The 25,753-nt window shown below is 38.7% G+C and overlaps 1 protein-coding gene and 1 non-coding gene across 3 annotated transcripts; one reads left to right on the top strand and one right to left on the bottom strand.

Moving 5' to 3' along the window:
* Nucleotides 1-2,513: 2,513 nt before the first annotated feature.
* LOC131342978 (arrestin domain-containing protein 3-like) lies at nt 2,514-11,425 on the top strand. Of its 2 annotated transcripts, none has more exons than XM_058374303.1 (7): nt 2,514-2,933; nt 6,053-6,097; nt 6,779-6,839; nt 6,931-7,078; nt 7,164-7,260; nt 9,546-9,802; nt 10,004-11,425. In XM_058374303.1, the coding sequence occupies exons 1-7, from the start codon at nt 2,672-2,674 to the stop codon at nt 10,160-10,162; spliced, it is 1,029 nt and encodes a 342-aa protein (XP_058230286.1). In that variant the 5' UTR covers nt 2,514-2,671; the 3' UTR covers nt 10,163-11,425. The 2 variants fall into 2 exon arrangements, with proteins under 2 accessions (XP_058230286.1, XP_058230285.1); XM_058374302.1 differs by lacking the exon at nt 2,514-2,933 and adding an exon at nt 4,986-5,318 and having other exon boundaries at nt 10,004-11,421.
* Nucleotides 11,426-12,058: 633 nt separating this feature from the next.
* Nucleotides 12,059-12,173, bottom strand: LOC131343865 (U5 spliceosomal RNA). The gene has a single exon (XR_009203229.1). It is a non-coding gene; the product is annotated as a U5 spliceosomal RNA (small nuclear RNA).
* Nucleotides 12,174-25,753: the final 13,580 nt, after the last annotated feature.

The following is a 25,753-nucleotide window of genomic DNA, read 5'->3' on the forward strand; positions in this document are numbered from 1 at the left end:
CTGTGGGAGGAAACCGGAGTACCTGGAGTAAACTCCACACAGAAAGGATAAACACTAAACAATATACCACATAAACAAGACAATATCACAGAGATAGAGAGAGAGAGAGAGAGAGAGAGAAAGAGAGAGAGAGATGGAACCAACCCACAATAGATTTAGATTTAGACAGTTTAGTCAAATTTACTCACAATTTCTTAAAATAACTCAATAGGTGTTCTGTACTGATTTGTTAGTTGGTATGATGCAACCCAATAAAATGACACCAATTACAGGTTTCACAGTAAAATCAGACATACAGTTGTTGTTTCTTTACCTCCAGAGGAAGTTTACATTTTGTACTGGAGTAACTTACATGATGTTAATTACAAACTGGCTGCAAGCAATCATCATTAAGCCTATTCATAATAATGGCAAATGCCTCAGGCCAAGCAAGAGATAATCTTGAACAGGAGAAGTACTTTTGGGAATTAATTAGGTGGATGAGAGCCAAAGTAATTATAGGGTTTTAAAAAATGTGCCAAAGGCTTTTGCTTTAAAAAAATAAAAACCCAGACACATTTCAGTCTGCACATTCTTTAGTTAAACAATATGTGCAAATAATTTATTATGACTTAAAGTGCTTTAAAGAACAGCTAAACAACAGTTGCATTTGGCATTTGTTACATTCAATCCTTTTATAATAAGATCTAAAAGAAAACTTGCAACTGTATTATATGAATAATACCATTCATAGTAAGGTGAAATAAGCTGCGCTTAATATACACTATATTGCCAAAAGTTTTGGGACACCACCTTCCAAATCATTGAATTCCTGTGTTGTTTTTCAGGGGTTGGGCTTGGCCCCTTAGTTCCAATGAAAGGAACTCCTAATATTGGGAATTGGAAATGGGAATTTTTGACCATTCCACTAGAAGCATATATGTGAGGTCAGACAGTGATGTTGGACGAGAAGGCCTGGCTCGCAGTCTCCTCTCAAATTCATCCCAAATATATTTTGTCGGGTTGAGGTCGGGACTCTGTGAAGTTCCTCCAAACCAGACTCACTCATCCATGCCTTTATGGACCTTGCTTTGTGCACTGGTGCACAATCATGTTGGATCATCTCTAAACTGTTCCCACAAATTTGGGAGCATGAAATTGTCCAAAATGTCTTGGTATGATGAAGCATTAAGAGTTCCTTTCACTGGAACTAAAGGGCCAAGCCTAACAACATCTGTTATACAAGTTATATATTTTAAATGTATAAATGTAACCCCAATGAACAAGCCAGAGGCGAGGGTGGGAAGGAACAACCCTCTGAGATGATATGAGGTAGAAACCATAAAAGTGTCCAGACTCAGAAGGAATCCAATACGTTTATAAATAAGTTTGAAAACAGAATCATACTGCAAAAAAGTGTTAAGTAGTATTTCTGTTATTCTGATTTTTAGGAAAATAGTTTTTTTTCTCGACGTTTCCCACTAGCAGACATTTAAAATCTTAAATACTTGCTCAATGTCATCCAGTAAACACTGCCATCGTGTGGTATAATCATGTAACTTCCCCAAAGAATTCCTGAACTTTTCAGTAAATCAGCTGAATATGCAAGTTTAAAGGTACCATTTTCGAATATATTGCAAGAATATATTGCAAGATATTAAACGATGAGCATTATACGTTGTTAAACTATGTGTAAGTTACAAAGTATAAAAAATCTAGTATGCCTATATAACACACTATATTGCCAAAGGTTTTGGGACACCCCTCCAAATCATTGAATTCAGGTGTTGTTTGTCAGGGGTTGGGCTTGGCCTCTTGGTTCCAGTGAAAGGAACTCTTAATGCTTCATCATACCAAGACATTTTGGGGATGACCCCTTCCTGTTACAATAAGACTGCGCACCAGTGCACAAAGCAAGGTCCATAAAGACATGGATGAGTGAGTTTGGTGTGAAGGAACTTCACAAAGTCCTGACCTCAACCCACCTTTGGGCTGAATTAGAGCGGAGACTGCAAGCCAGACCTTCTCGTCCAACATCAGTGCCTGACCTCACAAATGCACTTCTAGTGGAATGGACTGTCAAGTTCTTTCACACCAAATTCACACACCAATGTCTTGGTATTAAGCATTAAGAGTTCCTTTCACTGGAACCAAGAGGCCAAGCCCAACCCCTGACAAACAACACCTGAATTCAATGATTTGGAGGGGTGTCCCAAAACCTTTGGCAGTATAGTGTATGGTCACTACCATTGCTCCTTTTTGTCTACATTATTGATAGATTGTCTACATTCATTCAGAAATTATTTATGTAGCAAGTTCTGATGGACATTTATTGATAATCCAAAACAGTCTCTCTCGTCATCCCATGACTTTCAGCAAATTTCTGAACGTGCTTTAAAATTGTCAACACTGTCTCTCTCTCACACCCAACTTCACCTTCATCATTTGCCTAGAGAGGCAACAACAGGGCGTTAAACAAATAGCTCCATATTGGACAAGGCATGCACTACCAGAGGTCTAACAGCCATTCGTTTTTTCCCTAGGAAAGGTGCTTGTACACGAAGTGGGCAGCTGTTTGGGACACGGGTCAAGTCGGAAGTTACTGAAAAACGTCACTGTGGTTCAACAACCTGTAACTGGTTTAACAGTGAGAATAAAGGAAGCCAGACATGTCTTATTTGGAGGGAAAACTATGACATGTAAAGTGAATAGTATATCAGTGGCATTTGATTCTGTGCGAGAAAGCAGCACATTTACTAATGGAGACTACATCTCTGGACGAGTAACTTTAGAGGTGGCAAAGGAAATTCACATCCAGAGTCTGTATGTCAAAGCCAAAGGAGAGGCATCTGTGCTGTGGTCTGAAAATCACGGCAGATACAACGTAGTCGTTTACCATGATAAAGTATTGTGCTTTAAGTCAACTCTGCACTTCATTCAAGAACAGACAAAAGGTACTAATATCAGATCTATCTATCTATCTATCTATCTATCTATCTATCTATCTATCTATCTATCTATCTATCTATCTATCTATCTATCTATCTATCTATCTATCTTTGTCTGTTTGTCTATCTATCTATCTATCTATCTATCTATCTATCTATCTATCTATCTATCTATCTATCTATCTATCTATCTATCTATCTATCTATCTATCTTTGTTTGTCTATCGTCATGTCTATCTATCTATCTATCTATCTATCTATCTATCTATCTATCTATCTATCTATCTATCTATCTATCTATCTATCTATCTATCTATCTATCTATCTATCTATCTATCTATCTATCTTCCTAAATTGGAAAAATGGTTAGTTCTAGACTTTTTACAGGTTTTTCCATTCCATCTCTAAAGTAGTGGAGTTCCCATGATGTAAACCCAGGAGTCTCTGAATGTATTGCTTTTTAAAATCAGAAAAAAGTTATTAGCCATTAGTCAAAGAAATACTGAGATAAATAGATTTATAGGCAATGAAATTAAAAGATAAAGAGAATATAGAGAACAGACCTGACACTAAAACCTTTTTTACCCATTGTATTTGTGTCTGTGTTTCTGATCCATAATGTAGCTAAACACTTAAGGATAAAAGTGAGACAGGAAAAAAGGGTGTTGGTTCACTACTGCCACCTGGATAAAGAACAGAATAAAGACTGCCCTTGGGGATTTGCTCATCACAGTTACCCTATATAAATGTCAGACTCAAGAGCAGGTAATTACGACTGCATAACTTTAGTATAACCCTAGATTAAGCAATGGAAATTTACAAATAACACCTTTTATGGTGCAAATTGAAATTATAGCTATGGCCTTATTCATTTATTTCATCATTATTTCATTTACTGGAAAGAGATGTTTAGGTAGTGAAGTTAGTCTTGGAGCAATGGGTCCTTTGATTCCACATTGTTGTTTGTGTTGACTGGAAGTTAAAATGTTCAGTTTGAGTCTGAACAAAGTTTGATATGTTCAATTTATGAGGAAATTTATGAATTAAGAGGAGGACTTCAAGGTTTAGGGCACACTTTAGGATACTGTCTGAGTCATGCTAACCCATCATGTTTAGCATGTCAAAATATTTTAGTAACAGTAGCAAGGAATGACAAAACAATTACTAAAGGGAGTACTTTCCATCACCAGAGCTGAAAGTAGACTTGATTTAAAGTAAATTGGTTGTGTGGGTTTACTCCGGGTACTCTGGTTTCCACCCACAGTCCAAAAACATGTACATCAGGTTGATTGGTAATTCTAAATTGCCTGTGAGTGTGTGTGGTTGTCTGTCTATATGTGGCCCTGCAATGGACTGGCGACCTTTCCAGGGTGTACCCCTGCCTTTTGCCCTATGAGCGCTGGGATAGGCTCCAGCAGACCCCCGTGACCCTAATTAGGAATAGACAATGGATGGATGGCTGAAAAGGTGCTTTGCTAATCCAGAATCATTATGATTCTTTCATTCAGGCAACATATAAGCCACAAAATTAGTGGCTTTATCTTTCCTACTGAAATGCAATTCCTTGCCAAAGAGGTTACCCATCTCCTCTCGTTATCCAATTTGCCTTCTTGCTTTGAAATGGTGTTTTGTTTATAGCTTTTCTCCACAAAAAGTTCTCCTCTGGAACAAGTCTGACGTTACTGTTGAAAAGTCTCTCTTCTTTCTCCGATAGTGTAACAATAATTTTACTTGCTCAGGGGCTTCGCAGTTCCATTAAGGGAACATAATAACATGGATAAAAGCTATCCTAGTCAACGAATGAAAAGTCACCTAATGTTTAATGGGGGAAAAGAAATACATTCCGCTTTGCTTGTAGGTGGAACTGATCTCTTAGAAAAAATAATAGAAAATAATAATAATAATAATAATAGAAATAGAAATTTGCAAGAAATGAAAAGAAAGATTTCCCTAACAGGTGCCATGATGAGGAGATAATCAGTGTTCACTGATCACTTCACCTCTCAGTGCTCATAATGTTATGGCTGATCGGTGCATGTATGTATGTATGTTATGCAATACCAAAGGCGTTGCATAATGATATCAGGCGCAGCACACAAAGTGTACAGCTTCTTGGCTTGGCTACTATGGCTTGTAGCGTGAAGAATATATCAGTGACATTTGATCCATTAAATGAAAGCAACACGTTTACAAACGGAGACCACCTTTCCGGACGAGTAACTCTGGAGGTAGCGAAGGAAACTCACATCAATAAGCTGTTTATTAAAGCCAAAGGGAAAGCATCTGTACTGTGGTCGGAAAACTACGGCAAAAACAACGTAGTTGTTTATTACGATAAAGAAACGTGCTTTAAGTCGATTCAGTACTTCATTCAGGAACAGAAGACTGAAGGTAATACATCACCTGCTTTACAAACGGATAGCATTTGGCATGGTTTATGTATATATTTTTATTGAAGCGCTTCCTGCTGCTTGTAGTTTATCTGCGAATTTCAGGAAGTGAATCATGAACGGAGCACTCCGGTTATTATGGAAACATTGTATTCAACTAGTTTAATATTAAATGATATTACCAATTAATATAGATTTTTCAATTAGTAACACCCCATTTGGCAACTTGCAAAGTTTTTATTGTTTTTTTATATCCTTTTTAACACCCTCTGTGTAATAAAGTAAGGAGACTGGGACAGCCATTCCTATAGCTTCAGCTTGCATTTCTTATAATATTCCTGGTAGATTTATTTTAGTTATGTTCTGTTGTCCTGTTGTCTTTCCAGCTTAAGTTCCTTGACTTGCTTTTGGTTTCGGAATCTGATCATGATAATGTCTGAAATGCATTCTTCTATATAGCTGTGACTTGTTTATAAAATCACTGTATTAAATGACTGCAAGACATGAATGCAATAAATGCAACAGCATTACTAGTGTACTGCACTGGACTCACTCCACCATTTGGAAGAGTTGTGCTGACATTTGTTTATTCAGGGGAGACTCCCTCTGTAGATATTTACACTAGTCAGTAAGCAGTGCAACTTAAAGACACAGAAAGTTTGGATAAGGTCCACTATCTGGAAAAGAGGATATTATAGTCCCTTCGTACTCACAAGAAGTACTTTTCATTCGCAGGTCAAGATGGATACTCACTGTTAACGAATGAATGTGGGCAGTGTTGTAAGTTGAAACAAGATTTTAAATGGTTTATAGTACTTTTATAATAGTACTCCTTCATTTAGCATTATATAATAACACTGACCAGGCATAACAGTATGACCACCTACCTTATACTGTATTGTGTTGCTGCCCTGACCCGTCATGCACTGTGTATTCTGACACCTTTCTATCAGAACCGGCATTAACTTTTTTAGCAATCTGAGCAACAGTAGGTCGTCTGTTGGATCGGATCACACGGGACAGTCTTCGCTCCCCACGTGCAACAATGAGCCTTGGCCGCCCTTGACCCTGTCTCCGGTTCACCACTATTCCTTCCTTGTACCACTTTTGATAGATACTGACCACTGCAGACCGGGAACACCCCACAAGAGCTGCAGTTTTGGAGATGCTCTGATCCAGTCGTCTAGCCATCACAATTTGGCCCTTGTCAAACTCACTCAAATCCTTACACTTTGCCCATTTTTCCTGCTTGTAACACATCAACTTTGAGGACAAAATGTTCACTTGCTGTCTAATATATCCCACCCACTAACAGGTGCCATGATGAGGTGATCATCAGTGTTATTCACTTCACCTCTCACTGCTCATAATGTTATGCCTGGTCTGTGTATACTATATACTTATATGCTGTATATTATACATTATAAGGAAGTTGCATGAGATATCTCTTCTCTGTATCAGACTCAAGAATTGTTGAACCTGGAACCCATGTTTACCCATTCACCTTTCAGATTCCCCATCAGTGAGTATTAGTATTATACATTTTGGATGTTTTATAGTCATTTGCTCAGACCTCTTTTTTAAACAGTTCTGCTTGTGTGGTATTTTTACAGAGACATGCCTGCATCCTTCAAAGGCTACCATGGAAAGGTGGTTTACTTTTTAGAAGCCAAATTGTGCAGGTCAATGACATTACCAAAAAAAGACAAAGTACATTTCAACTATGTTCCTCGGGGAGATATGTCTGTACCAGACTTGATGGTAGGAACTTCATTAAGAGCTTTAAATCAGCAGAAATGCAGTCTAGGTGTGTTGATTGTGAAGCTTATTTAACATTCCTATTTAGATGTCTCAACATGGGTATAAAGAGAAGAAGATGAAATTACTCACATCTGGGAGTGTGACCATGGATGTTCATATAGAGAAGATGGGTTTCCACTTAGGTAAGACCTCATCAGTGTAGTTATAACTTTACAGTAATTATAACTGTACAGTGCCATAAGACACCATATATTATTAAAGCTTATATGGTTCAAGTAGAAGTTTAACCTTTATTTAGGAAATAATACCTCATCTCACAGCATCTCATGTTAGGGAATCTTAAAGTAGAAGATACTGTATAATTCAGTCAGGAAAATTGGCAAGCCAAGCAGCTGTTAATGACAGTGCAGTAGGTCAGTCAGCTGACTCCTAAAACCTCTACCATTATCACCAGTGTTTCTGTGCAGTCTTTTTTGTTCACATTGAAACTAACCTGATAGAACGATCAAGCTACTTCTGCAGTTAGCCAGATGAATATTATCTACTCTGAGATACTCCCTACCTGTGTGTGTACAATATTCTAGGTCTATAGAAGTTGTTGGCAAGATCCCAGCTGCTTTCCAGGCCATTAGCAAACATGTGGTTTAAACAGAGTATATTAAAAACACACACACACAGACACACACACACACTGTATTAAAGGGGTCAAAATCAAGTTAAGATCATGTAACAGAAATTGAGAGAAAATATTTGGCTTCAGTTGTGCATTGCATCAATGATTATGTTTTACAGTAGAAAGTATTACTTCTTCCCAAACATGTCAAATAAAGACAAGGTGAAATTATATAAATAGATTTTTACAAAGACCATTTTGCATGTGACCAATGCCAAAGACAAGGCCAACTACAAATGTACACTGTAATTTTTTTTTTCTGGGAAACCACCAGTAACATATATATATATATATATATATATATATATACACTATATTGCCAAAAGTATTCGCTCACCTGCCTTGACTCACATATGAACTTAAGTGACATCCCATTCCTAATCCATAGGGTTCAATATGACGTCGGTCCACCCTTTGCAGCTATAACAGCTTCAACTCTTCTGGGAAGGCTGTCCACAAGGCTTAGGAGTGTGTTTGTGGGAATTTTTGACCATTCTTCCAGAAGCGCATTTGTGAGGTCACACACTGCTGTTGGACGAGAAGGCCTGGCTCTCAGTCTCCACTCTAATTCATCCCAAAGGTGTTCTATCGGGTTGAGGTCAGGACTCTGTGCAGGCCAGTCAAGTTCATCCACACCAGACTCTGTCATCCATGTCTTTATGGACCTTGCTTTGTGCACTGGTGCACAGTCATGTTGGAAGAGGAAGGGGCCAGCTCCAAACTGTTCCCACAAAGTTGGGAGCATGGAATTGTCCAAAATGTCTTGGTATGCTGAAGCATTCAGAGTTCCTTTCACTGGAACTAAGGGGCCAAGCCCAGCTCCTGAAAAACAACCCCACACCATAATCCCCCCTCCACCAAACTTTACACTTGGCACAATGCAGTCAGACAAGTACCGTTCTCCTGGCAACCGCCAAACCCAGACTCGTCCATCAGATTGCCAGATGGAGAAGCACGATTCGTCACTCCAGAGAACGCGTCTCCACTGCTCTAGAGTCCAGTGGCGGCGTGCTTTACACCACTGCATCCGACGCTTTGCATTACACTTGGTGATGTATGGCTTGGATGCAGCTGCTCGGCCATGGAAACCCATTCCATAAAGCTCTCTGCGCACTGTTCTTGAGCTAATCTGAAGGCCACATGAAGTTTGGAGGTCTGTAGCGATTGACTCTGCAGAAAGTTGGCGACCTCTTCGCACTATGCGCCTCAGCATCCGCTGACCCCGCTCCGTCAGTTTACGTGGCCTACCACTTCGTGGCTGAGTTGCTGTCGTTCCCAAACACTTCCACGTTCTTATAATACAGCTGACAGTTGACTGTGGAATATTTAAGAGCGAGGAAATTTCACGACTGGATTTGTTGCACAGGTGGCATCCTATCACAGTTCCACGCTGGAATTCACTGAGCGACCCATTCTTTCACAAATGTTTGTAAAAACAGTCTGCATTGCCTAGGTGCTTGATTTTATACACCTGTGGCCATGGAAGTGATTGGAACACCTGAATTTGATTATTTGGATGGGTGAGCGAATACTTTTGGCAATATAGTGTATATATATATATATATATATATATATATATATATATAAATATATATATATATATATATATATGCTCATATATATATATATATACAGAGAGAGAGAGAGAGATGTGTGTGTGTGTATATATAGTACTGTATATACTACAGTACTATATTCATAGATACTATATTAGTAGCCAGTATTAAATTAATGTATCCCATCAACTTTCTCTATCCTGTATTTCTAATAAGCACAAACTTTGTTCTTTTAAAGGTGAGCAAATGACAGTGAAGATAGATGTTGTAAACAATTCCTCTCGTACAGTCAAACCTAAGTTAGTCTTGTACCAGAAGCAGAGCTTCTTCGCCTCAAAGAAAAAAACTGTGAGAACCAAAGAGCTCCTGAAAGAGAAAGGAGATCCCATTAAGCCATCGACCAAGGAGACTGTGACCAAGGTGTTGAACATTCCAACAGATATCAGTGTTTCCATCCTAAACTGCAGGGTTCTCAAAGTGGAGTACAGACTGAAGGTAAGCTACCTGCAAAATCAAACGTCTAGACAAATAGATTGGAATTTTATACAAATAGATTGGAATTACTAATACAAACTTTGTTTTGCTTTGTAATGAACAGTTTTATTTGAGAATTTCAGAAATCTTCTCCACACTTGAAGTCAGGGAGGTCTCTCTTCAATAGCACACAATCCGAATAATATATGTTTCCTCTTTCAGGTTAATCTGGATATAAAATTCGCTTATAATCCAGAAATTAAACTGCCTGTGGTGGTTCTTCCTGTCTGTGTGACCCAGGAAGACAAAGATTTAATGAATATAGATATGGGCAATGGCTTCGAATCATGGACCAGCAAACAAGCAGACTTGATTAACTGATCTATAAGCTCCTGCTGAATACAGTGACAAAATGAGCAGTTTATAAATACTCACTATTTAAATGACACTATGCACAAAGAGCTGAATAGTTGATTATATGATATGGAATGCTATATGACAACAGTGAAAAGGATAAATTCCAAGAATTGAAGTGCCCTTCCTTTAATAATTGCTCATAATTGAATAGGATTCTCATTTTGTTTGGGGATGGTTGGTATGTTTTTTGTTTTTTTCTTTCTTTTTTTTATCTTTTTTTATTTATTTAAATATGTGATCAGTGTCTTAAAATGGTTGGTAACTAATATTATTTTCTTAGGATACTTCATTTCTGATATCACTTTACATTGAGTTTGTGATTAATGGAATATATATATATATATATATTTTAATTTTAAAGTTGATTGGTAATTCTAAATTGTCCATAAGAGTGAGTGTGAGTGTGTGTGGTTGTCTGTCTATATGTGGCCCTGTGATGGACTGGTGACCTGTCCAGGGTGTACCCCTGCCTTTCGCCCAATGTGCGCTGGGATAGGCTCCAGCAGATCCCCGTGACCCTAATTAGGAATGAAGCGGGTATAGTAAATGGATGGATGGATGTATACATTTTATGGTCTAATCATTGAGATGAGTACTCGGGTAACTCCATCTGCTCTCTCTCTCTCTCTCTCTCTCTCATTAGATATTGTATCCCAACACATTGCTTCTCATTTCTGACACTTACACTGCCTGCTTTTAATTACTATTTTAAAGTAATTATTTAAGTAATTGATATTTAGGGGAGAATACACTTACCTCAGTGCTTATGAGCCTCTTTTGTCTTACAAAAGCTGTGTTTTTAGAGGCGTTCGCTCTCACATTATTATTATTATTATTATTATTATTATTATTTAGATTAAATATAAAAAATAGCCTATTTGTAAGGTTCTTTATTTAAAGGGGGAGAAAAGTACATGTACTTTATAAGATAGAATAGCCTTTTCTGAGATTTATTATTATTATTTTTTTGTATTACATTCTAATACATTCTCGTTAATATTTTTCTTGGTATAATAAGGTGCTACACCCTTGATTGATACTCCAGATCAATCAGATCGATTGAGATGTTTACATCAAAGCTGTTAAATCCGACTGAGATTGTCATGGGATCATTTGGCTGCATGTAAATATATACCTAATGACTAAGGTACATAAACAAGATTTTTCAAGAATGTGAACTTGTGTCATTATTACTTCCAATTAAAGGGCACATGAAATAAAAGCTTTTTGAGATCAAGTGACAATACGTCTTTCTAGCTGGTTATAATTCTGTAATTCTCTGGTTGCTTATGCTACGTTAGATTTCCATGATCTAGTAATCCAGTACAATCTGCTGGAGTAAACCAATGAGGTGTTGCTTTAAGGCACAAAGTCTTTCTAATTCTAAAAATCCGTATTTATAAATTAAATACATATTATCGAATATGAAAATGTGTTGTTAATGCTAGGTAGGATTGTTTTTTTTAGTAGTTAATACAATAGGCTGGGCAACAAGTCCTATTCTAGCTAATCGTAAATACTAACTATTGACTAGAGGTTTTATTTGTAAATTAGTAAATTTAAGTAGGGTGTTGGGGGATGTCTAGCAAAACCCTTCTGAGTGAATTATGTGTTTAGGTAAAACAATACACGTTTAAAATAGAAAAATCAAACTTCGAACCGATCATATAAGTAATAAAAACTGCTTTTCATATGAAATCATGACATTACTTAAATCCCTTAACTTTTACTTGTTATTTCCCCCAAATAATGTATTACTTTACAATAGTATAATAATTCTCCTTCTTGTAGAAATTGTTTATACGGATCTTTAATGCAGATCCGTTGTACTTCAGATCTATTTTTAAACACGGAAAATAAGCCCCACAATAAAGTAGGGCCGCAAAAAATTAGTTTATACTCATAATACTCCTCTCCACGGAAATCTTTAGTAAAAGGCGAAAGATTTATACGAAATGAAGAGAAACAAGAGTGTATGAAGACGACACTCGGAGCTCAGTCACCCTACCGATGAAGATACACTACCTTATGACGGTGACCGCTTTCAGTTGATTTATTTACTATTTTTAAATATAACATTAATATTACAGTTACGTAATACTATAATAACTACTGAGAAATTAAACTGGCGTATATAAAAACTATTGCAAGATTTCTTTTTGAAACTCGCAAAGCATTATGGGAGGTGCTCACATTGCACGCTCATTGGTCGCTAAAGTAATATTCTTACTTCAGTGCCGAAAGCAAGTTTAAGGAATCGAAGAATAAAAATGAGCGAAGGTTCAAGACCTTGATATGAAATAAAGCATGGTAAATAAAGTATCACATGGTAAATCACACTGAAAAGAAGGCTGAGGTTATTATTGCCACATGATAGCGACAACACCTCCCATTGGGCTGGCTTACTTTAGGATTGTGGGTAATGTAGTCTCATACCTATCAAGATTCAAGATTCAAGAAGCTTTTATTGTCATTTCAGCCACATACAGCTGGCGCAGTACATAGTGAAATGAAACAACGTTTCTCCAGGACCTGGTGCTACATAAACATACAACAACAAGTTCAATACAAAACAACAAACAACACCACAGAGCTAGGACAGAAGTTTGTCTTAGCCTATCGAGACATCCTTTCAAGCGCAGGCGCACTTCACGATTAAACGCGACTGTCTCTTTAAATACTATACTATTTGTCTGTTAGTAGTATTATTTGTCTATTATTAGTAATCTTATCATTCCACCTTCTCCCACTATTACAATGTAAGTTAATGTTGCCTTATTAACAAATGGCTGAAAATGACAGTTCAAATCTTATTCCTACATTATCCCACCTAAACCTAATATTGCGCTTCTAACTTCAGGAATGTGATGTTCAGATTCTATACACCTACAGCCCTGCAGATGCCAAAAGTTTTGGGACACCCCTCCAAATCATGGAATTAGAGCGGAGACTGTGAGCCAGGCCTTCTCGTCCAACATCAGTGCCTGACCTCACAAATGCACTTCTCGAGGAACGGTCAGAAATTCCCATAAACACACTCCTAAACCTTGTGGAAAGCCTTTCCAGAAGTGTTGAAGCTGTTATAGCTGCAAAGGGAGAGTCAACTCCATATTAAATTCATGTACATGTAAAGGCAGACAATCTCCGCTGTAATTCATTCCAAAGGTGTTCTATCGTGTTGAGGTGGAGTCACTCATCCATGTCTTTATGGACCTTGCTTTGTGCACTGGTGAGCAGTCATGTTGAAACAGGAAGGGGCCATCCCCAAACTGTTCCCACAAAGTTGGGAGCATGAAATTGTCCAAAATGTCTTGGTATGATGAAGCATTAAGAGTTCCTTTTACTGGAACGAAAAGGCCAAGCCCAACCCCTGAATTTAATTATTTGAAGGGGTGTCCCAAAACTTTTGGCAATATAATCTATGTGTCTTTTTAATCCACTAAAGGCATTCGTAATGAGGTTATGTTAAATTAAATCTGTTTTAATGAGACCTGCAGTGCTATTACATATACTATTGCTAATAACATTTAGAATATTATTTGCTTTATCTTAGTCAAGGTCAAGGTGGATTCTTGATTTATCAGGAATACTGGGCACAGTGCTGCAAAATATAATATTCATATACCAGTATTAATCCCTTACAATTTGTATAGTTGAAATATTGACCACATATTTTAAAAAGTCTTCCCTTCTCTGTATGACAATACTCATTATAGTATTGATGGTCTGAGAAGTTATTTTAACAAACCTAAGTTTTGCCTGTACCAGGAGCAGGAATGTGTCCACAGTTAAGGAGTATTTGAAAGAGGATGGTGACCCCACTGAGTCATCCACTGGGCAGTGTGTGGTCAAGTTACTTCTATTTCCATCCTTAACTATATAGATCTTAAAGTGGAGTACAGATTTTAGGTACAGGCAAAGACTAGGTAAAAGCACTCCCAATATAGCCTGACAACATTTTCTAGAGCTCCATTTTTTGTTGTTGTTGTTTATAGCTGTTTCCATTAATGAATTTAAAAGTCAAAACTACTTTTGCAACCATGGTTAACTGTTTTGGTTAGCATTTAAACATTGACATCTAATGGGTGAACTAAGCTTCAACAACAAAACCCTTCTAGGCTTTCACACCAAGGGTAAAAGAACGAATGAATGACAGATGTATTTAAGTCGATTAGGTCAAATCGAATAGGTTCATCTGCTGTCCACTGAACTAAACTTTTACATTTTAAAATAACCAAAAAACTAGATTCAGCTACATTACAAGAAAGAAACCCATAAATATACAGACACCTTCTACGGGTTTAGGTTTTATGATTTAAACCAGTGCTTCATCACAGTAAAACTGCTTTTGATTAAAAATCACCACTGATTTTGGAATTGCTCTGTGTGTGTGTGTGTGTGTGTGTGCCCTCGACACACACACACACACACACACACACACACACTCGGCCCACGACAGGCAGGTTACCCATGACAACAGCTCGAGCCTCCTGGCAACTCCCTCTCTAGTCTCTTATTGGTGTTGCCATGGTGAATGCTCGAGGGACTCACATGACCACGCCCTCTTCCAACCCCAACCGAGAGGCTGGGCTTTCAGCAGACTAGAAATGCAGGGAGAAAAAGAGGGTGCTTCATTCTCTGTTAAGGACTCGTCGAAAGTTGTATAAATTACAGCAGCTTTAGCAAACAAGGTCGTAAAATGTCTGACCTCAATCCCTGCCATTTGACGTTGTCTTAAAAATGTTTGTAACTTTTCATAATATCCGGCATCCTATTAAACATACCCTGGTGAGAGCTTTGTACCGAGCACACTAGTGACTCAGTGAACACCAGGCCTCTACTATTCAGCTCTGCAGCTACTTGCCAAAAAATCCTGAATAAACTGTTATGATAGATTATTATCCAGAGAAGCATATTACTTAAATGACTCCTGTCCTTTTCTTTCAAGAAAATGTCAGGGTTAATTATTTTCCTTAATGCACTGTTATGGTCTTAGTGTATATTTGACTATATATATATATATATATATATATATATATATATATATATATATATATGCAGTCAAAATTTCTCTAGTCTTCAACACCATAACAAAACAATAATTTAAGTTAGGAACACTCTATTAAATGTATAAATGTTTTATGCTACTTGTCTGCTTTCCAAAAACTGCACAGCGCATGCTGACTTGAAAAGAAACAGCGCAGTTAACTGCCTTATCTATTTAATAAGACTTACAAGCACATTTAACTGGAGGAGTTAGTCGAGGGCTCTCTTTAATGGAGAGGAAGCTCTTTGCTTAAAAGTGGCTCATTCAAAGACTCTGTACTCATATTAAAGCTCTTGCTACCAGGGCACAGATGGTCTTGCTGTCGTGCTTTTAAAACGGCTACAATCTGTCCCTCCACTGAGACTACAGAGCCATTTTCAGCCTTGCCACTGCTACAAGCTGTGTTCCCTCGATAATTTGTAACGTATGAGTTTCATACCGTTTTGTAAAAGTGATCCCGAAGCACACGAATATAGCATGACACTTAGTGTATCCCTAATAAGTGATTTCACACATAAGAGTATTACAATATAATAAAGTGACTAAAAATAAGTGAATTTCTTCTTTGAGTGTTTATTTTGGAAAAGCGTAAGAACTCACAGAAAAATGTAACTGCTATTTTTAGTGTAAGAGAGACCAAAGGTTATTCTAGTCTGTTTCTATTTCTCAATAAAATGCATTTTAATTAAGGATTATAAAAAGTGACACAAAGCCTTTGTTGGCAATGTGAAAGGCAGTTAGACAAAACATCCTATACTAATGTAAATGTATAATTGCTGTTTTTTCTTGTAAATTCGTGCATCTCTACAACTATGACACTATAACTAATAAACAAATCAGACTACAAAGATGAATACAGTACTTGTAACAATTGCCTTTGTATAACAAAATCCTCAGTATTCATTGTGTCACATAACCAAATGAAAAAGCAGACATTAACATAAACAGTACAAAGTCTAATAAAAAAAATGGAAGGAAGGTTTATTTATGGAATTCACTGAAGCACCCCCCTCTACACAGGTGCACGTTGCAGATCTTGCAGCCAAAAACACTCTCGTGCCGCAGGCCTTTATTGGTGCAGTTCCGGCAGCGGCGTGAGCGCTCTGACATACGCTCCAGTCGGTGTCCGTACTCAAGGGGTGAGTCAGCATGGCGTTTGCGGGCAGCACGCTCCATGCCCCGGGCACCTTGGTAGTCCCCAATAAGCTGCTGTGCCAAGCGCACACGGAAGTGGCGCTGTGTAAACTCCTTGCCATTAAAGCCAGCTGGTGGAGCACCACTGCGACTCTCACGCAGGATAATATAAGCATTAACGATGCACAAGTTGACGTAAAACCATAGGAAATAGCGCCACCATTTCTTGCACGGACGTCCAACCTGATAGCACTCCCTCAGCTGGTCACACAAGTCCACACCACGCATGTTTTCCTGGTACAAAAGCAGCGGGAGTGGGCGAGCGATCCCAAGGCTTGAAAGGCTGCTGCAGTCCCCGTCGCTGCCTTCCCCATCCCGCTTGCCAGGCCCAATGCCCACAATGCCTGGTGCAGAGTTGGATGACAGGCAGCTGACCACCTTGGCATCCCGAGTGACAGTGGCCACTAGATTGCCACGCTGGCACTGGTAGAACTCACCTGGAGACAGCTTGCCTACATTGCGGGGTTTGAGGGCGTCAGGGTAGCCACGGCGATTTGGATTGGTTGGCCCGCAGGCATACAGGCCATCCTGCAGGAGCCGCTGTAGTAGTGGCACAGATGTAAAGAAGCTGTCCATGAAGAGGTGATGGTAGCGCCCCTCCAGCCCTCTTACGAGCGAGGTAACCACTCGGTGACCCAGTGTGCTGGCGTTTACATCGTCACTAGGTTTGCCCACATAAAGCCGCGTGCGGTGGCAGTAGCCTGAGCGGGAGTCACAAAGCATCCACACCCTTAGGCCTTTCCGCAAAGGTTTGGAGGGCATGTACTGTGTTGGGGAAAACCGCCCCTTAGTGGCAATGGCACACTCATCTACAGTCAAGCACCGATTTGGTAAGTAGGCTTCCCACATCGTGCTTCCCACGATGTCCAGCAGCGGCCGGATTTTGTACAGTCCGTCATATCCCAGCTCGCCTTTGGGTGGTTCGGACAGGCGGTCACACAGGTGCAGGTTCTGGTTCAGCTTCTCAAACCGCCTGGCGGTCATTGTTTTCTTAAAGCCAGCATTGCCTATGAAAATATCACTTGCCCAGTACATGCCATAATCTGGAAGCTGATTGATGCCCATCAGGACATTGAGGCCCACGTACGCCCGCATCTCCCTCACATCAGTCGGGTGCCAGTGGGCGTCTGATCGACCGCTCCTCCTTTGTCGATAGAGGGCGTAGTTATTTGTTTGTTCCACCATGTGTTCAAACAATGAATCTGGGAAGAGCAACCGGAAATAGTCCAAAGTGTCAGCATCATCCCCTAGCGAGTGCTGAGGGCCACTGTCGGCGGTAAATGGCTCAATCGAGATTACCTGGTCGGGCTCGCCCCAGAAATCCGGAGCGCCGCAGTCATCGTCCAAAAGATCATAGGAGCCGAACAGGTCCGGGCGCTCCTCCTCCTCCAAGTCGGAGAAATCAATATCCGAATCGGTTGACGCGGTCTCCGAGCAGTTGTTCGAGCTCGCATAATAGGACTCATCTTCGTACTCGTCGTGTTTGATCCCGTTCCCCGTGACTAAAATAATGTTGCAGCCGCCTCCCGCTACATAGTCGCCTGAGTCCGTAGCGTCTTCCACCTCCGCCGCCGCCGCAGCTGTTGTGTTTTTCAGCCCGGACTCCCCCTCTTCCTCCTCTAGCTCTTCCTCCTCGTCCGACTCGGGCTCCCTGAAAGGCAACTCGAACCACTTTACGTCCACGGGGAGATTTACCGGGCACTCTTCCCCGTCGGAGGCCGCGTTCGCTTCTGTGTCCGCACTAGTTTCCAAAATCGTAAAAAGCTCGCCTCTTTTCCGCGCCGCCATGACGGGGTATCGGGCTGCCCCTGCATGAGTCCTTTATTGGTTTCCGCGCCGTAAATAGTCGTCGAAGCGGACCGTGAACGCGTAATCGGCCCAAATGCCGTCGCCGGGACTCTCATGGGTCTCGAGATGATGCCGTTTTTAGCGGTTCGGAGCTCATAGTTTTCGCTCACGCGGCGTCGGTACGCGTCGTTAGCGCAGTGTGGCCGCAGACGTCAGAAGCTGCTTGCATGTCCTGCTTTGTAAGGGCGTTTTGCGACTGCAGCTGCTGGGGTTGCCAGTTCCTAGCGCTCACAGATGGCCGCTCGCTCTTGTAATGCCCGTCGGCGTTTGCCGTTATAACAGCTTTTGTCCACGCTTTTGGAGAGGCCGGTAAAAGAAAACACAAACTTTTATATCATTAACCCAAATCTTGTCCCAAACTAAAGTTATTCGGTGTGTTTTCGACGCGGTGAAGTTAGTCATGTGTTAGGTTTAAACTCTGGGCAGAGAGAGAGAGGCAACCGCGCTGGCCATGCTTACTGCCGCGAGGCACCATTTAAAAAGCTGCGATAAAAAAGCGCCAGTTTTTTAAATTCGAGAATGAAAATGTCAAGTGGTCTGACGTTGGATGAACCCTAGCCAATATAATGGCTCCTTGGTGATATTGTTGAAACAGCATAGACATTAAGGAGACACCTGCTGTAGGCGAATGAAATACACTGCCAATACACCGCTATAATCAGCTGCAACGATATACTGCCTAAGAATGGTTTCACATATTATAAAATGTGCTTCATATTGATTAGAAAAATCATTGACGCACACTAATTGCTTATTGTCCCAGACTGTTAAGTTGTGTTAGCCTGTTCTCGAAAAAATACATGAATTTGTATTTAAATTGCAGTATGAATAGAGATTTATGTCACTTGAAATATTGTATTCACCTGTATAAAGCTCAAGACCAGAGTGACTAAATGGCTTCCTTCAAATCATCCACGTGATTTTCAAAGCAGGGTCAAGAGCATAGGGTCAGTGAATCCTACACATTATGCAAATAACGACGATAGTAAAGTTAATACGTTGATACCTTCTTAGTATAACTGATCACTTGGGTTTAAGGCAAATCAAAAAATATGCGGGTCTATACATTATGTAAACTAGCATCTATTTTGAAAAAAGTGACCTCTGTGTGTGGAAAGTGTGGATGGAATTAAAATAAACAGGAAAAATATCAATATACACATTTATGAAATAATTCTGTACCGAGAGGTTTGTGTAATTGATTTTACAGTTACAGGAAAAGTTTCAGATGTACATAACCACCCATAATACCGCATGAAATTTCAATCTGTTATCAACTATTTATATGCTGTAATTAAATTAGGAATGACTCTCCTCCAGTATATTATCCTAAACAAAGCATTTTACATTGAAGAAAACACACAAAATCAGGATCATACAAATAGAACTTTGGAACAGAAATAGAGAGAAAACTAGATGGTAAAAAAAAAAAAAGCTTCTCTGCAGTATTTGCAGGTTCTTGGAGCTGTATGCAGCTACTGCTGCAGCCCCCACTGACAGTGCTGCTGGGGAGGAGAGTGCTGAACCAATAGGGGCAGAGAAAGAAAGAACGAGAGGTGGATGAGAGATGGAGAGGGATAGAAAAACAGGGAGGAAAAGCAGGATGAGGTTCAGTTGAGGTGGCAGTTGAGGCCATAGCTAAGTGTGTTTGTGTCCATCTTTCACCAGTTTGGCATAAATATTTCAACAACAGAACAACATGTATCATGTAGTTTTATTATTATTATTATTATTATTATTATTATTATTATTATTATTATTATTATTATTATTTTATTTTTATCCTTTGAGAAACACTGCAGATGAACTACACATAATGGAAGAAACGTAGGATATATTTAAGAAAGGAGACATTGTGCAGTACCTTAGTGTTTTCCTATAATACAGTGAAAGCAGGACAATTACAGGAAATCTGCTTTGATAAGACACACAGATCAGTGTATAGACTAAGCATTTATTATTAAATTGAGACAGGAGTAGAACGAATAAAGACCAAGTGATGAAGGAAGAATCAGGTTTTTCTTCGGCTGTGATGATATGCAGTGCGTTGCATAATCAGGGAGTAGATAAGACTTTTTGGAGATAGGAATACACAATGGGTTTGCAACACTACATTAAATGAACTATTTCAAAATCATTGTCAGATCTTTCTCCTGAGCTTTACTACTACTACATCCTTCAGCTCTGTTCATGCTGTCTATCCACAAACAATAGTTCGTGAGTGTAATACAGTCTTCAATAATAATACCATCAACACATTAAGAATAAAATGAAAGATATTATTTATTTGCTTTAAATATCTGTAGTAAAGCGATTCTTTTTGGTCTCGTTGGCTGTCATGCCCAAGACAAAGTGAGCCCTCTTTGACTGGCCAGGCTGCCAGCGCTGTACCCAGGTGTCTTCCCTTTGCCATCTGCCACAAAAATGGCACACTCCACCTGGCCTGGGAACATACTGTGGCTATTTTCTGTCCTGTGGGAATATGATTCTATTGCGCATGTACTAAAATGCCAGCCATGCCAGTGTTTCACTTCAGCAGTTTTATTCGTTTCCAAAGATGCAAATCTGTTTAATAACATCAGTATGCAGATCCTTTGAACTTAATGTGTACTACATTGGACCGGGGCCTTGACCGAACACAAGACTGATCATGGTGTGATGCATTCCTTTGGATAATCTTATCATAAAATAAGTGATTTAATACACAATGTAGTGCAATACTAGCTTGTCTGTAGTGCTGTGTAATGTACTTATATCTTGCACTCAGCATGTACTTAGGTGTAACACAAGCATGAACAGTAGATTATAACAGAACTTCATGTACAGTTCCACAGTCATAATGCAAAGTGCTAACTAGGAAAACCCAATTTCCGCAGTTTTGTTTGTAATTATTGATATTCTTCTGCATGCAGTGTCCCTAGCGAGCCTATGTTTAAATGAAAAAGTGAATTTTAGTAGCCATGATTGTTATGCTATAATAAAGAATGCATAAATTAGTATGAACAAGGAAAGAGTTGGTGTGCAGAGTAGTATCTCAGGGTATAAAGCTTAACCATGAGTATAACTGGATAAAGATCACCAATTCAATATAATCACAGAAGTGACTATAATTGCATTGTAGGTTTGATTTTTTATTTTTTTTTATTACATGAAGTGAATCAGGGCAAGCGTCTCTCAGATATTGTTATTAAGTCATAAAGGAATAATAATATGCCTCTTAATTTGCTGATTACATTGTACTGTCAGTATTCATTTTACCATTTCAGACCACGTTGGCATTTTATCTGATTTCCTACATCAAATTTATTTCAATATATGTGCACCAAACAATTCAACCATTACCTACATACACATCACAACACATCATGCACCTGTAATATATCACTATATGAAACAATGACTGATATGTAACAAATATTTAACTTTAACTACAGCGTCTTATCATGGTAAAATGACACTTAATTTATATATAACTGGTGTATATAATTTTAAGAGGATTCCCATACTTCATCTCCTTTTCAGTTGTTTTTTATATTGTTTTTATCTGACCACAAGATGGCGGCACTGGATCTGTTCTAGCTGGAAAGTTACACTGCCAGTGTAAAGGCCTTGAGTCATCATTGCCCTTAATGTGATGACAAATAATTTCCTTATGGAAATTTATTCGATCTTTTCTTTGTACTATCTGATGATGTAGAAAAATAACAGACTGTTCAACCACTGTACATTTCTGATTCAGTAATCAAGGTGATTTCTGAATGTAGTGTGGCTTTTCAGGTATTGCCCTCGTTGCTTCAACCTCGAATTACAGCATAGATCCTACAACAGAGCCCTGTAATTATGCCTTGATGTCAATGATACCTACTCATTTTCTGATTCTTTCAATTAGTACGGGGAGATATATACACACACACACAATACACACAGAGTGTTGTTAATCAGAAATGTAAAATGTAATGTGAATTGATATTCATAGAGGTGAAATGTGATGAGTGAAGGAGTGATGATTGAGTGAATGCTGTGTGTAACCTATAATGGAAAAGAATATTTCAGTCCTTCCCACATTAAAGCAAAAGTGCTCTTCACAGGTTTTTTATTTCATGTTATTTACCAAACTATGCACATAAGTTCATATAAAGAGCACTTCACCTGTGCTTACAATGTTCTTCGCCTTTACCTTAGGCGGCACTGAGACACTGCTCAATAGCATTTTATGTTGTGTCTGTTATTCTGTGCTTTAACATGAAGAAATGTAGGTTCCTACTGGGAATGTCACTTCAGTCTCAGTTGGATGTCTCTTCAGAGTGAAAGAATTTAGGCAAGATGGTCCAGTTGGTATCTCCTGTAAACATTTATGAAAACAGAACACCTTTAAACCGCAAGAGTTTATGCTTGTGTACAAAAGGAGAAAGGTTTTGCTTTTTGGTGGTCATCCAGCGTGTTTCCTTTGAGGCTAATGAGTAATAGGAACAGTTTCAGATGAAATGTGAGTCTCCTTGCGTTAGCCTAGAACCAGACTCAACAATGACTAATGCTTATTGCAGAATAGCATAGTCTTATTTGGGCATTTGATAACTGCAATTTCTCTTTAAAGACTACAGGGAATGTAGAAAATGTCACACCATGGGCTTGAAAACTCACTTAAAGTTTACAGCAGGCAGAGACTAAATTTGGGGCAATAACTATGATTACATTTTTAAAATGTCGATAACTAGTTGCTAAATCATTTCACAGTTATCTACAATAACAAAAAAAATACTAGCTAAAATACTAGTATAAAGTACTTGAATAAAGTATAAATAAAGTATAGAATTAGGTCTGGTATTAACACCAACACACTGTTTATACTGGCAGTGGTTTATGTTTATGTGAAATTTTTAATTGGGTGTGGGAGGCGTGATTGAGCCGATTAATTATATGAAGACACTGATACTTCAGTGATAAATCCAAAAGTGAACTATAAGAAGTCTCACCCACTCACTTTATTCAAACATCACTATGCTGGCCTGGATCCTACCGCATACCCTGCAGCAAAACAGGGGGTAATGAAAAGAAGAAAATTGTTGCAGCTTATTCCAAATTAAAACCTTGTTAATTTTCTGACCACGTCTCATTTAACTCTGGAGGGCATCATGGATCTTTAGACTTATTAAAAGAAACTTGCTATTGGGTATAGTGAGTGAGTGTAACATTGAAGTGGTTGATGATGAGATCCTTCAAAAACAATTGGATTAGCAAATGATGCTTAGCCAGATGTATTAGTGTAACACATAAGAGAAAGGTCCAGTATACAGTGTTTCAAACCTGAGATCGGTTACTGTCTTTGTTGCACTTTTGTGCATTGTTCTACTTGTGTCTGTAGGTTTCCTCTGGGTTCGCCAGGTTCCTCCCACCTTCTGGCTGCCTAGGTGGATTTCAAATCCTAAAAATCTGAATGTAAGTGGAATGCATGCGAATTTTACACTGAGATGGAACTATTTAGGATGTGTTCCTGCCTCATATCTAGTGATACTTGGATAAGCACTGGATCCTCAATTACCCTGAACAGGATAAAGGAGTTACTGAACATGAAAGAATGAATGAATGATGGAAAGCTTTGTTGGTAGACAGTCTAACAAATAACAGAAAGCATTAACTACCATGGAAAACATGGGGAAATCTTTAATGGTGATGAATAAGCAAGCAAGGCATTCAGGGTGTTGACAGGGAAAACTTTGGTGTAACATGCAAGACTTCACATCTCCATATTTTGCCATTTGGGTCTGAGTAAGCAAGGTTCAGAAGAATGCATGAGGAGTAATCAGATTTTATCATAGTTTCCCAGACATTCATTTTGAGAAAAGTTTATTTACTGTGAGCAATGTCAGATGTTTCTGCAGAAGTTCAAACCTTACCTCTTACCCCCTTTTTTTTAAAGGCTAAATAGAAACAGGCTATACAATAGTGAAGAAATGCATTTTATGGGCTTTTAAGAATGTTAGAGACAGATTCTTTGCCATGTTTATGCAATGACAGTCATAAAGCACATCTCTAGTTACACTTAAACATTTGAAACGTCTCAGAGTTTATTGCTTTGATGTAACCATTTACTTAGATACATTGCATTATACATTATTGCTTTGAGTGCATACAGTTGCGTTGTACTAATGACACTGTCCAACATCAAATGAAGTGCTGGCTATAATCCATCCTCTTTCAATGGCTGTAACATTTTTACAACTCCAGCTGTACAGTGTTTGTTATATGTGTGTATCTGCTCTCTTACACTCACTCATGCCCACTGTGGAATACACCCCTGATGTAGCCTTCTTTTGTTGTAGCCCCTCATGTGTTGTGCATTATTAGATTATTTTCTGCTCAGCACAGTTGTGAAAAGTGGTTATTTTTTGAGTTATCAAAGTCCATTCTCCTCGGAGCTCTCTCATGAAAATGGCGCCTGAATGGATCCTTCTTCTACAGAAGGAAAACTGTGGATGTGCTTGTGCATGAAAATTTGATATCAGCGGTTTCTAAAATACTCAAACCAGCCTGTCTGGCATTAACAACCATGCCATGGTCAAAATCACTGAGATCACATTTTCCCCATTCTGATATTTGATGTGAACAAGAACTGAAACCCTTGACTGGTATCTGCATGATGTTAAGAATTGTGCTGCTGCCACATGGCTGACTGGATAATTGCATGAATGAGCAAGGGCATGGGTGTTCCTATTAAAATGGCAATGTGCTCTGTATATTGTTTATTTTGTCAAAATGAGTGGATAACGCACTTTGCCATTAAAATGTAACATTTACTGTTAGAGCACAGGCAAGAAACAGTATTTTTTGTGCCTAAATTCTCAAAAGGCTATGCCAAGTTTAATTTCACTCAGTGATGTGACATTTGGGCTGCACTACAACTCAAACAAAAAGTACCAAAAACATGGCTTATTTTCTCTGGCTTAATATGAACACAAGCTCGACAAGGCTGATATAATACAGCAATTATCAGTGTTGTATCATAATATGGCTTGAATTATATTATTTTCTTACTATTCAAACATAAAGATTTTTTAGCTGATTCTTCATATTTTATGTGATTTATCAATACAAGAAAGATATTTTTCTTATAAACTGTTGGAAGTATTGGGAAGTATTTACTGGAAATAAATTTTGAAAATATGTATTGGTAGCTCAGTACTACATTATTATAAGTGATTTTCATTAGGACCTTACTGACGAAAGCTGTCAGTCATGATGAATGGCAGTACAGTTTATCTACACTCATGCCAGATTTCTGAAGTCTTAAAAGCTTATTTTGTCTACAGCGTCATTGCTCAACCATCTGAAGCAAAAAAGATTTGGAGCATGAAGTAACCAGCAGTTACCGTCATATATTTTATATCTCTCTCTTTTTAAAATAAACCTTCCCTTCATGTAGAAAATTATGTTTGGAAAGACACCTCTGTTCTGTGCCAACATAGTCA

Source organism: Hemibagrus wyckioides, linkage group LG22 (genome assembly GCF_019097595.1).
Source record: "Hemibagrus wyckioides isolate EC202008001 linkage group LG22, SWU_Hwy_1.0, whole genome shotgun sequence".
Taxonomy (NCBI): Eukaryota; Metazoa; Chordata; class Actinopteri; order Siluriformes; family Bagridae; genus Hemibagrus; species Hemibagrus wyckioides.